We start from the raw sequence: 17,394 nt of genomic DNA on the forward strand, positions 1-17,394 counted from the left end.
GACCAGAAACTGAACTGGACCAGCCATACAAATACTGTGGCTACCAGAGCAGGTCAAAGGCTGCAGCAAGTAACTCACCTCCTGACTCCCCAAAGCCTGTCCATCATCTACAAGGCATAAATCAGAACTGTGATGGAAGACTGACCACCTGCCTGGTTGGGTACAGCTCCAACAACACTCAAGATGCTCGACACCATCCAGGACAAAGCAGCCCGCTTGATTGCTGTCCCTTCCACAAACATTCAATCCTTCCACCCTCAACGGATGGTAGCAGCCATCTGTACCATTTACAAGACGCACTGCGGGAACTCACCAAAGTTTCTTAGGCAACATCTTCCAAACCCATGACTACTGCCATCAGAAGGACAAGGGCAGCAGATACCTGGGAACACCTCCAACTGGAGGTTCCCTTCCCAGTCACTCACCATTCTGCCTTGGAAATATATTGCCGTTCCTTCAAAATACTAGAATTCCCTCCCTAACAGCACTGTGGATGTACCTACACCTCAAACTGCCATGGTTCCAGAAGGCAGCTCTGAAGGACAATAGGGACGGGCAATAAAATGCTGGCCCAGCCAGTGACACCCATATCCCATGAACCAGATATTAAAAAAACTCTGCATCTGTACTCAAACTACCATTCTGTACCAATCTGACCAGGTAACCTCTACTCAGCCCAGATTTAATGTCTCTCAACACAGATCCTGCAGGTGCTAACCTGAATCATCTTAACTTTGTCATCAGCACTGACTTAAGATGTCACTTATATGGAATGATGTGGAGATGCCGGCGTTGGATTGGGGTAAACACAGGGAGAAGTCTCACAACACCAGGTTAAAGTCCAACAGGTTTATTTGGTAGCAAAAGCCACTCGCTTTCAGGGTTTGCCCCTTCGTCAGGTGACTATTTGGCCCTTCAAGCTTGCTCCGCCATTCACCTGACAAAGGGGCAAACCCCAAAAGCTAGTGGCTTTTGCTGCCAAATAAACCTGTTGGACTTTAACCTGGTGTTGTGAGACTTCTTACTGTGTTTACTTATATGGAATTTAGGCTTAAATGGAGGTAGGATTTACCCAGTCTCCTTTGAATCACTGAATGTCCATCTATTTTGATTTAGGGACGAACAATATTTTTATTCTAAGTGAGCATTTCCAGCACCCCCAGCTCCTAACTGGTTGGTTTCTCAGAAGTACCGGGCTCAGGGATTGGTAGTTAACTGCACGACTAGTTTTACACATTGGCTGTGGTGTATGTTTGACTTGGAAAAGATACAATTACATCTTTGGAATTCCTTTTTGATTTCAGAAAGTGCTGATTGCAAAAGATTGTGGAATCCAGAAACTGGAAAATCAGGTACTTCCAATTTTAACATCATTTGTGGCAGTCAGACTGTCTCGCAGTTCTTTCAGACGATGAGTTTGGATAATATTAGTTATTATACTCCACTGATTTTAACTGGAAGTATTATTTCAAATTTAAGATAATTCAATATTAATTGTATTAAAATATGGAAACATAGAGAGTAGGATTAGGCCATTTGGCCCTTCAAGCTTGCTCTGCCATTCAATGTAATCATGGCTGATGTCATTTTGGCCTCACTTCCTTTCCTGCCGATTTTCCACAACTCTTCAAACCCATTGTTAATTAAAAATATGACCACCTCTTCCTTAAATCTACTCAATGTCCTGACATCCACCACACTCTGGGATAATGAATTCCACAGACTCACAACCCTTTGGAGAAGTAATTTCCCTCATCTCTGTTTTAAATCTGCCATCTTTTATCCTAAGACTATGACCTCTTGATCTAGATTGCCCCACAAGAGGAAACATCCACTCCACGTCTACTTTGTCAATCCCTCTTTCATCTTGTACGTCTTAATTAGATCTCTCATTCTTCTAAATTCCTGAGAGTATTGGCCTAAACTGCCCAATCTCTCTTCATAAGATTACCCCTCATCTGTGCAATCAATCTAGTGAAGATCTTCTGAACCAGCTTCAATGCAACTATATCCCCTCTCAAGTAAGGAGTCCAAAATTGCATGCAGTATTCTAAGTACCGTCTCACTAATGCTTCGTACAGTAGCAGCAACGCTTCACTACTTTTACGTTCTATTCCTTTAGCAATAAATGCCAAGATTCCATTTGTTTTCTTATTACCTGCTGTACCTGCATATTAGTTTCTGTGATTCATACACAAGGACACCCAGATCCCTCTGCACTGAAGCACTCCAAGATTTCCCTCCATTTGGTTAGTAATTTGCCTTTGTATTTTTCCTAACAAAATGGATAACCTCACAGTTATCCATGTTAAACTCCATCCGCCAAATTTTGCCCCATAAACTTAACCTATCCATATCCATTTGAAAATTTTTATTTCATTATTGCAATTTACTATCTCATCTATTTTAGTATCATCTGCAAGTTTTGGCTATGGTACTTGCCTTTGCTACATCCAAGTCATTGTAAATATTTGGGGCCTGAGGATCAAACTCTGTGGCACTCCTTTGGTTACATCTTGCCAACCGGAAAAAGACTATTTATTCCGACTCTGTGTTTTTTGTTGGTTAGCCAATCCCCAACCAAGCTAACAAATTATACCTAAACCCATGTGACCTTACATTATGGATTACCTTTTCTGTGGCACCTTATCAAATGGAAGTCCAGATATACCACATCTACTGGATCCCCATTATCCACCTTTCTTGTTGCATCTTCAAAGAACTCATGCAAATTAGTCACACATGATTTATCCTTCAAAAACCATGCTGACTCTGATGGATTTCCAAGTGCTTTGCTATAAAATCTTTGATAATGGACTCTAGAATTTTCCCCACTACCAATGTCACGCTGACAGGTCTATAATTCCCTGTCAACCTCCCATTTAAATAGCAGGATTATATTAGCTACCCTCCAGTCTGTAGGACCTGATCCAGAGTCTACAGAATCTTGGAAGATGATCATTACTGCATTCACAATTTCTAGGGACACTTCCTTAAGTACTCTGGGATGTAGATTAGCGAGCTCTGGGCATTAATCAGCCTTCAATCCAATCAATTTCCTCACAATCATTTCTCTAGTAATACTGATCAGTTTCCCCCTCTTATTAAACCCTGTGTTCCCCAACACCTTTGGTATCTTAACTGTGTCCTCCTTTGTGAAGACAGAGCCAAAGTGTGTATTCAGTTGGTCAGCCATTTCTTTGTTTTCCTTTATAAATTCTCCTGTTTCTGACTGTAAGGGACCTACACCTGTCTTCACTAACCTTTCTGTCCTCACATGCCGAGATAAACCTTTACACTCAGTTTGTATGTTCCTGGCGAGCTGACTCTCGTACTCTGTTTTCCCCTTCTCAATCAATCCATTGGTCCTCTTTGCTGAATTTTAAACTGCTCCCAGTAAAGGGGTCTGTTGTTTCTGACCAATTTGTATGCCTCTCCTTTCGATCAAATACTTTCTCTAATTTCCCTTGTAAGCGATGGTTCAGCTACCTTTCCTGTTTTACTTTTGCATCAGACCTGAATATACAATTGTTGCAGTTCATCAATATGATCTTTGAATATTTACCATTGCCTATCCACTGTCATCACTTTAACTAACATGTCCCAATCTATCAGAGCCAATTCGCACTGCATGCCATCGTAGTTTCCTTTAAGATTAAAGACCCAACCTTAGAATCCACTACGTCACTCTCTATCTTGATGAAGAATTTTATAATATTATGGTTACTCATTCTCAAGGCACCTCAGACAACTAGATTGCCAATTATTCCTTTCTCATCACACAATACCCAGTCTAGGATGATCTGTTCTCTGGTTGATTCCCAAATGTATTGGTCCAGAAAACCATCTTGTATACAGTCCAGGAATTCCTCCAGGTATTATGACTAATTTGATTTGCCCACTCTATATGCAGATTAAAGTCACCCACAATTACAAACGTTCCTTTATCACATGTGTCTCTGATTTCCTGTTTAATATCATTCCCAACATCACCACTACAGTTTGGTGTCTATATAATTTTTTTGCCCCTTAGTGTTTTTCAGATCTACCCATGCAGATTCCACATTTTTGGAACTAATATCTTTCCTCACTATTATGTTAATTTCTTCTTTAACCAAGAAATACAACACCACCACCTTTCCTTTTTGTCTGTCCTTCCTAGACTGTGCAGGCCCCTGGATGTTTATTTCCCATCCCTGGTCACCCTGCAGCCATTGTCTCTGTAATCCCGGCGAGATTATACCCATTTACATTTGTTTGCACGGTTAATTCATCGCCTTTATTGTGAATGCTCCATGCTTTAAGACACAAAACCTTAAGTCTTGCCTTTTCTACAATACTTGTCCCAAACCCATTATTTTTCTCACTGTGGCCCTGTTTAATTCTAGCCCTTGATTTCTCTGCCTATCACTTTTCTTATTCCCCTTCATGTCTTTTGTTCTTGTCCTTGATTCCCCCTCCTCTGACCCCTAGCGTAAGTTTCCATTTTAGTTTAATCGCTCCCCAAGTACTGAGACCACTACCTTTGAGGTCTTACTTTTCAACTTTCTTCCTAACTCCCTATATTCTGTTTTTATCTTATCCTTTTTTTAGCCTGTGTCGCTTGTACCAATGTGTGCCACGGCCATTGGTTGTTCACCCTCTCTCGCTCCAGAATGTCCTGTAAATAACCATTACCTTCCAACATTTTTTACTTTTTCCCTGTGTAGCAGAACCAACCATTTGTTGCAAATTTGGTGCAACAAATTTGGTTGCTTTTTGAGAGGCCATTCCCCTCAATAGTAACCAAAGTGGCATATCTATTTTGCAGGGGATTCCTGCACTGCCTGCCTAAGTCCTCTTGCTCTGCCTTCTGGTTACTCATTCCCTTTCTGCTTGTGAAGTCTGAGCCTGCAGTGTGACCACCTCTCTGTATGTGCTATCCATGATACTCTCCTTGTAGGTGCTCCACAGTGTTTCCAGCTGTCACTCCAGTTCCAAAGCTCAGGCTTCCAGCTGAAGACACTTTCTGCACACATGCTGGCTCCAGGCACTGGAAATATTCCCACTTCCCACGTGGAGCATAAAGAGCACACCTTTGAGCTCTCTTGCCATGACTTGCCCCTTTTAAATTAAACCATTGAAAGATGCTGAATATCAAATAATATCAATTACTGTAAGGCCTCACTGCTACAGAATACAACCCTTAAAAACTATAAAGCACAAAATTACCTTAAAAATTACAAACAATACAATTAGTAAATAATTACCCACTACTTACCAATCAGCTTTCTCTCTTATAGCCTCTACTGCTACAGCAAGGCAAGACCACTGGCTGAAGATTTTAAAAGTTAAAAAGGAAAAAGCACCTCTTTTTTCCTCTGTAGTTCAATTGCTACTGTGCTCCAAATTCCCGATACCCACACTCTGGCTGTCTCTCACTCTTTCCCATTGCTTGTGCACAAAAGCTGCTTTATTCCAACTGTGCAATGCAAACAGGAATAGATTTTACTTCTCAATGTCGACTGGGATCTTGGTGCACGATTTCGGATTATTAGCAATCCATGTTTGAGTTACAAAATTGTGCTTTCCATTCAGATCTTGTTGCCGTGCTGGCAGGAACCAGAATCAAAGTTCTTACACATTGCTACAATGCATCAAAGTAAGGAGTCTAACAACACCAGGTTAAAGTCCAACTGGTTTATTTGGTAGTAATCGCCATTTGCTTTCAGAACGCTGTTCCTTCGTCAGGTGAGTGGAGAGTTCTGATCACAAACAGGGCATATAAAGGCACACACAGTTTACAGAATACTGATTAGAATGTGAGTCTTTACAGCTAACCTGCTATTCAAGTGAACATGTCGCACTATCTGTAACCCCCGTGACTTGCCTGAACTTGCAACATCTCACTTAGTGTCCTGTCTGGGGACAATACCCATCTCTTTAACCTATGCTTAATGCTATCTCCACTCGCGTTGTCTGCACCTTTAAGACTTGATTAGCTGTAAAGACTCACATTCTAATCAGTATTCTGTAAACTGTGTGTGCCTTTATATGCCCTGCTTGTGATCCAAACTCTCCACTTACCTGATGAAGGAGCAGCGCTCCGAAAGCTAGTGGTGTTTACTAACAAATAAACCTGTTGGATTTTAACCTGGTGAAGTGAGACTTCTTACTGTGTTTATCCCAGTCCAATGCGGGGATCTCCACATCATAACAACGCATCAACTCATTCAGACATACAAAATTCCTACAGGGCTCGCCAGGTTAGATGCAGGAAGCTTGTTTTCCCCTGGCCGTGGGTATCTGTGAAAGTTTTTGGTTCATCTATAAGATTATTAAGCTGAAACTCTACCACCCCACCTGACCTGGGCACCATGACAGCTCAGTGACTATCACTGTTTGCTGTGCAGATACATGGATTTGGGTCGGTGTCTGTGGGAGTTTGCGCATTCTCCCTGTGCTTGTGTGGGTTTTCTCCGGGTGCTCCGGTTTCCTCCCACATCCCAAAGATGTGCTCTTAGGCTGATTGGTGTAACAAATTGTCCCTAAATTATTCTCCCCTTAATCTGGTTTCCAATGGGGGTACCATAAGCATAGACATGGCTCAAGGGTGGAGGAGGAAAAGCACATTGTTAAGATGGCGGCGCAGGCTCGTTGGGCCGAAGGGCCTGTTTCCCATGCTGTGTTGTTCTTTGCTCTTTGACCTGGAATTGGGGCAGATGAGATTCCCAGAATGGAAACTGAGACACGACAGATCAGCTATGATCTTATTGAATGGCGGGGCAGGCTCAAGGGGCTAGATGGCCTACTCCTGCTCCGATTTCTTATGTTCTTAAATCTCCTTTGGTCTCAGGCGGGATTTTACGATCTCGCCCAAGTGAGGCTGTAAAACCCTGCCCTTAGTGTCTACAGCAGGGCTGGGATCCTTCATGATTTCACTACAATGTGTAGCATTATATGAGGGATAATTCGACTGTAGTCACAGCTGACTCCAAACATTCAAGGGCTGTGTAAAAGGAATGATTAATTTTCCTGCTCTGACGTCAATAGGCCTCGTTGTGGGCACGACGGCTGAATTTGGAGAGCTGTTGACTTTTAACTTGGTTTATTACTGTCAGAAGGCCACACTGTTAGGGCAGGAACAGAATCCAATGGAAACCCGTAGTCAATAATCTGTTTCACTAAGCAATATACGGATTGATTTTCTCTCTGCGCAGGCCTTTGATTGCTGGAGAGGAAAATCTATATAACTTTTTATATGTATTACAACATAATCAGAAACTTTGGTAATGTTCACAGATACAGGAGCTCACAAATAAACTAACTGAGAAAGAGAAAGCGCATCAAGAAGCTATCCAGCAGGCTGAAACCCTAAAGGGGAGACTGTCTTTGTATGAGGTAAATGATCTATTTAAATAGTTATCGTTGATTATCACAGGATACCTTTCTTTTCTTCATTCTTGGGATGTGGTCTCACTAGAATGGGCAACATTAACTGCTCCTCCCTAGTTGCCCTGGGAGCTTGATACAACTGGATGTCTTGTTGGGTTACTTCAGAATCATTGGTATAAGAACATAAGAACCAGGAGCAGGAGTTGGCCATTTGGCCACTCGAGCCTGCTCCGCCATTCAATCTTCTCGTGGACTCAGCTCCACTTACCCGCTTGCTCACTACAATCCTTAATTCCTTTACAGTTCAAAAACCCTTCGCATTAAAAACATTCGACGAGGCAGCCTCAACTGGTTCACTGGGCAGGGAATTCCACAGACTCACAGAACTTCTTGGGTGAAGAAGTTCCTCGTTAACCCAGTCCTAAATCTGTTTCCTCTTATTTTGAGGCTATGCCCCCTAGTTCTGGTTTCACCCGCCAGTGGAAACATTCTCCCTGCTTCTATCTTATCTATTCCCTTCATAATTTTATATGTTTCTATAAGATCCCCCCCCTCATTCTTCTAAATTCCAATGAACATAGTCCCAATCTACCTAGTCTTTCCTCATAGGTCAACCCTCTCATGGCATGATGGCACAGTGGTTAACACTACTGCCTCACAGTGCCAGGGACTTAGGTTCGATTCCTGGATCACTGTCTATGCAAAGTCTGCGCATTCTCTCCGAGTTTGCGCGTGTATTTTCCGGGTGCTCCGGTTTCCTCCTACAATCAAGGTGTACAGGTTAGGTGGATTGGCCGTACTAAATTAACCCTTGGTGCCAGGGGGACTGGCTAGGGTAAATGCATGGGGTTATGGGCGTAGAGCCTGTGGGGGATTGCAGTCGGTGCAGACTCAATGGGTTGAATAGCCTTCTCCTGCACTGTGTGATTCTATGATTCTCTCAACTCCGGAATCAGCCTAGTGAATCTCTTCTGCACCCCCTCCTGTGCCAGTATATCCTTTCTCAAGTAAGCGGACCAAAACTGTACACAGTACTCCAGGTGTGGCCTTACCAGTACCTTATACAGCTGCAACATAACCTCCCTGTTTTTAAACTCCAACCCTCTAGCAATGAAGGACAAAATTCCATTTGCCTTCTTAATTACCTGTTGAACCTGCAAACCAACTTTTTGTGATTCCTACACAAGGACACCCAGGTCCCTCTACGTAACAGCATTCTGCAATTTTTTTATCATTGAAATAACAGTCCATTTTGTTGTTATTCCTACCAAAATGGACAACCTCACATTTACCAACATCAGAATTAACCTCATTGGAATGGGACAGGAGGCTAGGCTGGATGGAATTGGGGTGCTGCAGTTTTCCCTTCCTGAAGTATTCATGTTCGAGGCTATCCCCGGCCATACAGCCTCGGTCACTTGTCCAGACACCTGTCAATCAGCTGAGATGAAAGAGGATCTGCCACACCCTGGGCACCTACTGCAGGGACATCTCCACTACCCTGAATAAAGCACTCTGGCGCTCAAGTGCGTGACCGTTGGAAATCACTGCACTTTGCCTTTGAACTTTGAACCAGGAGATACCACCATGCCCCTAATTTTGATCATGGCTGATTATCGATTGCCAATGAATCTCAATTCGGGGAGGGGAGGGAACGCACTAACATTTAGACACACACTGTACATATCAGCTCAAGATGGGGTGCAGTGCCTCATCTTATTAACTTGGATCTTGTTTGTCTCCCTTTTGGGACCTTCAATTGGAATTTGAATTTGGTTTTTGGAGGAAGCAAGGAGTGGATTTGGGTTTGCTCGGTCCATTCCGAGCACTGGCTTTGGAACTTTAAGGATAGAGTAAAAAGTGAAAAAAAAAGTGACTCACCACCATCTAGGCCAATTGGTCCACCATCCCTGCTCTTACTTTGTAACCAAGCAGCAACTTTACACAGCATTGTCAGGATCTCACAGGGGATTTAATATTGCATGGAGTACACTTGCAGTACATACATTGTTACCAGACATCAAATTATTGCACAAGTCGTCGTGAGATAAAGGCCTAGTTAGGCTGTTTTCTGTAAAATTGTATGAGGGATTGATATTGGCTGGGACACTGGGATTGATGAGAAATGTCTAGAGTTCCATTTCCTAATTGAAATGCTTTTGACCCTCAGCAGGGCAAACATCAGGATAATGAGAGCGAACTCTTGGTTGAAGAAGAGATGCTGGATAGTTTCCCAGGTACATCGAGTTTGGAGCTGCAATCACATTTTGGCCTTCGTTGTGATTATGTAATTAAGTGAATTGATGAATTTTGACAAAGTAGAGAAAAACATAGAAGTTACAAAATCAAAAAGAAGTTCCCCCGATACTGACTCTCACTGGGGTACAGTCCCCCTGATACTGACTCTCACTGGGGTACAGTCCCCCGATACTGACTCTCACTGGGGTACAGTCCCCCGATACTGACTCTCACTGGGGTACAGTCCCCCTGACACTGACTCTCACTGGGGTACAGTCCCCCTGATACTGACTCTCACTGGGTACATTCCCCCTGACACTGACTTTCACTGGGGTACAGTCCCCCTGACTCTGACTTTCACTGGGGTACAGTCCCCCTGACTCTGACTCTCACTGGGGTACAGTCCCCCTGATACTGACTCTCACTGGGGTACAGTCCCCCTGACACTGACTCTCACTGGGGTACAGTCCCCCTGATACTGACTCTCACTGGGTACATTCCCCCTGACACTGACTCTCACTGGGGTACAGTCCCCCTGACACTGACTTTCACTGGGGTACAGTCCCCCTGACTCTGACTTTCACTGGGGTACAGTCCCCCTGACTCTGACTCTCACTGGGGTACAGTCCCCCTGATACAGACTGTCACTGGGGTACAGTCCCCCTGATACTGACTCTCTCTGGGGTACAGTCCCCCTGACTCTGACTCTCACTGGGGTACATTCCCCCTGACTCTGACTCTCACTGGGGTACAGTCCCCCTGATACTGACTCTCACTGGGGTACAGTCCCCCTGACTCTGACTCTCACTGGGGTACAGTCCCCCTGACTCTGACTCTCACTGGGGTACAGTCCCCCTGACTCTGACTCTCACTGGGGTACAGTCCCCCTGATACTGACTCTCACTGGGGTACAGTCCCCCTGACTCTGACTCTCACTGGGGTACAGTCCCCCTGATACTGACTCTCACTGGGGTACAGTCCCCCTGACTCTGACTCTCACTGGGGTACAGTCTCCCTGATACTGACTCTCACTGGGGTACAGTCTCCCTGATACTGACTGTCACTGGGGTACAGTCCCCCTGATACTGACTCTCTCTGGGGTACAGTCCCCCTGACTCTGACTCTCACTGGGGTACATTCCCCCTGACTCTGACTCTCACTGGGGTACAGTCCCCCTGATACTGACTCTCACTGGGGTACAGTCCCCCTGACTCTGACTCTCTCTGGGGTACAGTCCCCCTGACTCTGACTCTCACTGGGGTACAGTCTCCCTGATACTGACTCTCACTGGGGTACAGTCCCCCTGATACTGACTCTCACTGGGGTACAGTCCCCCTGACTCTGACTCTCTCTGGGGTACAGTCCCCCTGACTCTGACTCTCACTGGGGTACAGTCTCCCTGATACTGACTGTCACTGGGGTACAGTCCCCCTGATACTGGCTCTCACTGGGGTACAGTCCCCCTGATACTGACTCTCACTGGGGTACAGACCCCCTGACACTGACTGTCACTGGGGTACAGTCCCCCTGATACTGACTCTCACTGGGGTACAGACCCCCTGACACTGACTGTCACTGGGGTACAGTCCTCCTGACACTGACTCTCACTGGGGTACAGACCCCCTGACACTGACTCTCACTGGGATACAGTCCCCCTGACACTGACTCTCACTGGGTACATTCCCCCTGACACTGACTGTCACTGGGGCACAGTCCCCCTGACACTAACTCTCACTGGGGTACAGACTCCCTGACACTGATTCTCACTGGGATTTAGTCCCCCTGATACTGACTCTCTCTAGGGTACAGTCCCCCTGACTCTGACTCTCACTGGGGTACAGACCCCCTGACACTGACTCTCACTGCGGTACAGACCCCTGACACTGACTCTCACTGGGGTACAGTCCCCCTGACTCTGACTCTCACTGGGGTACAGTCTCCCTGATACTGACTCTCACTGGAGTACAGTCCCCCTGACTCTGACTCTCTCTGGGGTACAGTCCCCCTGATACTGACTGTCACTGGGGTACAGTCCCCCTGATACTGACTCTCACTGGGGTATAGACCCCCTGCTACTGACTGTCACTGGGTACATTCCCCCTGACACTGACTCTCTCTGGGATTTAGTCACCCTGATACTGACTCTCACTGGGGTACAGACCCCCTGACACTGACTGTCACTGGGGTCAGTCCCCCTGACACTGACTCTCACTGGGGTACACTGGGTGAGAGGGCATGGGATCCAAGGGCCTTTGGCCTTGTGGATCCAGAACTGGCTTGCCTGCAGAAGGCAGAGAGTGGTTGTGGATGGGTCTTTTTCTGAATGGAGGTCAGTCACCAGTGGAGTGCCCCAGGGATCTGTTCTAGGACCCTTGCTGTTTGTCATTTTCATAAATGGCCTGGATGAGGAAGTGGAGGGATGGGTAAGTAAGTTTGCTGATGACACGAAGGTCGGTGGTGTTGTGGATGGTCTGGAAGGATGTCAAAAGTTGCAGCAGGACATAAATAGGATGCAGGACTGGGCGGAGAAGTGGCAGATGGACTTCAACGCGGATAAATGCGTAGTCGTCCATTTTGGCAGAACCAACGGGATGAACGAGTACACTATCAAGGGCAGGAGTCTTAGTAGTGTTGAAGAGCAGAAGGATCTTGGGGTCCGGGTCCACAGGACTCTTAAATCAGCCTCGCAGGTGGAGGAGGTGGTCAAGAAGGCGTATGGTGTACTGGCCTTCATTAATCAAGGGATTGAGTTTAGGAGTCGGGAGGTAATGCTGCAACTTTATAAGACCCTTGTCAGGCCTCATTTGGAGTACTGTGCGCAGTTCTGGTCGCCTCACTATAGGAAGGACGTAGAAGCTATTGAAAGGGTACAGAGGAGATTTACAAGGATGTTGCCTGGACTGGGAGGCATGCCTTATGAAGTTAGGTTGAGGGAGCTGGGTCTCTTTTCCCTGGAGAGATGAAGGTTGAGAGGCGACCTGATAGAAGTTTATAAAATGTTGAGAGGAATAGATAGGGTGGATTCTCAGAGGCTATTTCCCCGGGTTGAAATGGTCGCTACGAGAGGACACAGATTTAAGGTGCGGGGAGGAAAGTACAGAAGTGATGTTAGGGGTAAGTTTTTCACTCAGAGGGTGGTGAGTGAATGGAATCGGCTGCCGTCAGTGGTGGTGGAGGCGAACTCCCTGGGGTCTTTTAAAAGACTTCTGGATGAGTATATGGGGTTTTATGGGATTGGGGGTTATAGATAGGTCTATAGATTGGTAGGTGTTGATGTGATCGGCGCAACTCATGGGCCGAAGGGCCTGTTTGTGGTGTAGTGTTCTATGTTCTATGTTCTACAGACCCCATGACACTGACTCTCACTGGGGTACAGTCCCCCTGACACTGACTCTCACTGGGTACATTCCCCCTGACACTGACTCTCACTGGGGCACAGTCCCCCTGACACTGACTCTCACTGGGTACATTCCCCCTGACACTGACTCTCACTGGGGCACAGCCCCCCTGACACTGACTCTCACTGGGGTACAGACTCCCTGACACTGACTCTCACTGAGGTTCAATACTCTGACACTATCTCTTTTTGTGGGGTACAGTTCCCCTAATGCTGACTTTCAGTGGGGTACAGTCCCCCTGACACTGACTCTCATTTAGGTACAGTTTCCCTGACACTATCATTCTCTGAGGTACAGTTCCCTGACACTGACTCTCACTGTAGTACAGTTCCCCTGACGCTGACCCTGACTTGGATACAGTGCCCTTACACTGACACTTGTTGGCATTTTTGTTTGAATTTTGGAATCGCAAGAACCTTGAAGCTGTTTCAATGCATTGCCTACCTTTATTGTCTTGTGTCATTTCAGTGATAGAGAACTTACTCTCGAAGAAGGGTTCCAGCGAGGAATGGCTTGTGTCACTGCAGAGTCAAGTGGAGTCACTCACTAGTGAAAACCAGGAGCTGCAAGGGAGATTGCAGGTAATCACCTTGGAACATGGGCCTTGTTATTTGTACATTGGACAATGGTGGGGGAATGTTGAAGGAAGGTAAAGGGATGAATCCCCAATCTGTGGTGTACAGTCTTACTGATCAGTGATTATCCAGACTTGCAAACACATCATAAGGAGTTCTCCGTTGAGTGGATGGTTTAAATTTAACATGTGCCGCACGGATTTGCCAGGGATTTGGAAATTAAAAGGAAGGTGGGAGTCGCCATGTAAATTGTCTTTCCCAACACCCCTTGTGGACCAGGAGTGCTCTACACACTCCCAAAATAAGTGATCGCTCCCAACCAAGTGGGGCCTCTCTCTCTCTGTCCCTCCCATATTGACTGGGGACTTACTCACCCCTCCGATAGCAGGTATCCACACACTGTTGCAATGATAGCCAATCTTTCACAACCCCACCCACCCCTTCCCCACCAACTCTCTAAGCATAATGCCCTGCCTTTCCTCCTCCCCTCCCAACACCACCCCCCCTACACACACACACACACACACACACACACACACACACACACGACTGACTGGAGGCCAGTGTGTCCATTTTGCTGGCCGTTGGATAGAAAACCTCATGTCTTTTTGCGAAAGAAGTCCTTGAATCGTAGCCAGCCTGGCTTGTTGGCGACCCCAGAGAGGTTGTCTGTTCCCACCCTGCAGTGCAGCCTGGTTTGTATTGAATTGCGAGGGATTAAATGCCAGTGCGGCCCACGTCCCGAGAAGGAATTATACAAAAGCTGAACCAATTCATTTAAAACAGGTCAGTGACTCTGATGGGGAAATTGAGATGCGTGTATTATCATTGGGAATTTGAGGAAGTGCTTCTAATTTGCCAGCCAGCTTGTTAGGTCAGCCTCGATTGAAATATAGGAACATCGGAATGGTGGGAAGAGAATAGGAAGCAACATCCAAGCTGTGAATCAGAACAGCTTCTGGGATTGGGTGGGGATTAGGGTCTGCAAAACACTCCTGTAATAATTGCAGCTGTGGTACATGGAAAAGGATGACTTGCGCTTTTCACAATCACTCAACATCTTAACACTTTGCAGCCAAAGAAGTGTAAGCGCTTTGTAATATCGGAAATATTGCAAAGCGCCAATTTGTGCACAGCAAGCTCCCACAGACGACAATGTGGTAATGAGTGAATGATCGGCTTTCTGCGATGTTGATTAGAGGATAAATATTGGTTGGGACACCGGGGATAACTGCTCCTCTTCGAAAAGGCGCCATGGGTTCTTTTACGTACACCTGCGCCAGCAGATGGCAGCTCAGATAAATGTCTCCTCCCAAAAAATGGCGCCTCAGACACTGAAGCACTTCCTCAGCACTGCACTAGGGTGTCAGCCTTGATCTCACCCAGTCCCCAAGTGGGACTTGGACCCAGAAACTTGTGAATCTGAGACAAACGTGCTACCGACTGAGTCACAGCTGAGGGATTTCATTACTGTTGCCAACCAAACCTAGATTGTTTAAATGATTCTAAGCGAAGATAACTGCTATGCACAGCCTATTACAAAGCATGTTACTCATCAGTATTTATTACTGTTGCTTTTTATCAGGAGTTGGAGTGTTTGCAGAAAGGAGAAAATGAAGGGGAGTCATCGGAAGACTTGGATTTTGTCCCGGTTCTTCTCTACGATGCCCTACAAGCAGAGTTTGAGAAGCTGAAGGAACAGTATGAACAGTCCCAAGCTGCAGTCATGGAGGGGGTTAGCCCAGCAACCTCTGGAAAGCTAGTCTCACTGGAAGCATATCAACAGCTGAAGGTGGAGCATGAGCAAGAAGTTCAAAGGCTGCGAGACGTTCTCGACGAGCTCAAGGCCAAGACCCACTCAAAGGTAGAAGACGCATCCAGAGATGAGAAGAAAGACTTGGCAGAACATGCGAGTAAAGATGTCGAAGAGCTCATTAAAAAATTGAAGGATACCCAAGACAAATATGAGGCGGCAATGAGTGAGATTCAACTACTAGAAGAACAGATCCAACTAGGAATTCTTTCAGTGGAAGTAAAGGCAACTATGAGGAACACAGAGACTATAAAAGCAATCCCGGAACAGCAGGCTGTTAGAATGGAGTCTTTGCAAGCAGGTCTAACTGAGGTAGAAGAAGAAAAGAAGGTGAAAGCCTTGGAGGACAAGCTGAATGAAATGGAGAAGATTCTGGCTCACAGTATCCCTTTGGAAGAGTACAATCAAATGAGAATGTTGCTAAATACCTCCCTGGAAGAAATTTCCAGAGAGAACTTATTGCTAGCAGAAAAATACACCAAGGCAGAAGGTGAACTTGAGGATCTGAAGAGAAGCCACTGTGAAGAGTCAACTGAAAATGGAACTGAGGATTCCACCAACGTCAAGGAACAATTAGAGTTGCTGAGCAAATCCCACAATGAATTGCAGGACAAATACAGAGAGCTTCAAGCAGAATATGAAAAGAAAGTTGAAGAGCTGAAGTCAGTACAATTGTCGTATGTCCCAAAGGCGGAACATGAAGAGGTGAAGGATAAGCTGAATAAGTCCCTCAAGGAAGCCAACAAGCAGCTCCATGAATTAAAGGCCACGCACAATGCTATCCAACAAGAAATCATCAGGCTGGAAGATGAGATAGAACAGCAAAGGGTGAGTTCCATAACGTTGGCTGAGCACACAAAAGTGCGGGAATCACTGGAAAAGTCTCTGCAGGATACAAAAGGGATGCTGAACAATGTGAAGGATCAGCTGGTCATGAAGGAGAAGGAAGTTTCCCGGCTGCAGGAGGAAATGGAGGCAATGAAAGGACAGTTCATTCAAAACGAAGAGCATGAAAGGATCACCAGCTCACTGAAAGCCGAGGTAAATTCTTTAGTTGTTAAATTAAACGACCTGACGAAGAAGCATGAGAAGACTTGCACTGAGGTGTTCCGGGTCCAGAGGGAGGCACTCTTTATGAAGAGTGAAAAGCAGGCTGCAGAGGAAGAGGTGATCGCAGTACAGAAACAGCTTAGTGACTTAAAAGCAGAGTCCACCAAGATCATGGAACTACAAAAACACATTGAGGACTCCGCTGCTCTTGTTAAGGAGAAAGATAAGAAGGTATTTCTGGATCACACAATCTTCCTGTTCTTCGGTGAATCAATATGAACTCATGTACCTTTCTGATTGCTCTTAGAGATTTCTTGCTGTGCATGCTGTGAGTCGATCACCATTCTTTTCAGCGTCATATCTCAGCGATGGTGGTTCCTGGAACAATGCAGCTTTCTTGTCTATTACTAAACCCACTGAGTGTAATCTATCCAATCAAGCACCCAGTACACTGATTTGACCTCCGGTGAATCCCAGCACTGTGCAGAGTTTGTTCCAGCAGCTTTGGACCTTTTACCTCAGTCACTCTCTCCCTTCCTTCAGAGCACCATAGAATCCCTACAGTGCAGAAAGAAGCCATTTGGCCCATCGAGTCTGCACTGACTCACTGAAAGGGCAAACAGCCCAGGCTCTTGACTCTGCTCTATCCCCATAACCTTGGGTATTTACCCATGGCTAATCTGCCTAATTTACACATCTTTGGACACCAGGGACAATTTACCATGACTAATCCACCTAACCTGCACATCTTTGGACAGGAAGGGTAATGTAGCATGGCCAATCCACCTAACCTGCATGAATTTGGACTGTGGAAGGAAGCCAGTGCACCTGGAGGAAACTCATGCAGATCTCTGCATCTGCTGTGCCATTCAATATGATTATGGCTGATCTTGGGCTTGCGTTCCATTTTCCCGCGTATTCCCCATATCATATAATTTCCCATGGG

General features: G+C 45.8%; 1 protein-coding gene across 7 annotated transcripts in view; it reads left to right on the forward strand.

The window, feature by feature from the left end:
• The window catches only part of LOC145358777 (ankycorbin-like), a 123,007-nt gene that overhangs the window by 94,182 nt on the left and 11,431 nt on the right, over nucleotides 1–17,394 (forward strand). For 5 of the 7 annotated variants that reach the window (XM_080213055.1, XM_080213049.1, XM_080213056.1 and 2 more), the window contains 5 exons: nucleotides 1,305–1,352; nucleotides 7,282–7,380; nucleotides 9,545–9,611; nucleotides 13,479–13,591; nucleotides 15,171–16,679. In XM_080213055.1, the coding sequence (XP_080069181.1) occupies nucleotides 1,305–1,352; nucleotides 7,282–7,380; nucleotides 9,545–9,611; nucleotides 13,479–13,591; nucleotides 15,171–16,679 (1,836 nt within the window). The remainder of the gene's footprint in view (nucleotides 1–1,304; nucleotides 1,353–7,281; nucleotides 7,381–9,544; nucleotides 9,612–13,478; nucleotides 13,592–15,170; nucleotides 16,680–17,394) is intronic. The other 2 variants (XM_080213052.1, XM_080213054.1) reach the window with 2 other exon arrangements.

The sequence above is a fragment of the Carcharhinus amblyrhynchos genome, chromosome 26 (assembly GCF_965287045.1).
Source record: "Carcharhinus amblyrhynchos chromosome 26, sCarAmb.v2.hapA, whole genome shotgun sequence".
In the NCBI taxonomy this organism is placed as follows: Eukaryota; Metazoa; Chordata; class Chondrichthyes; order Carcharhiniformes; family Carcharhinidae; genus Carcharhinus; species Carcharhinus amblyrhynchos.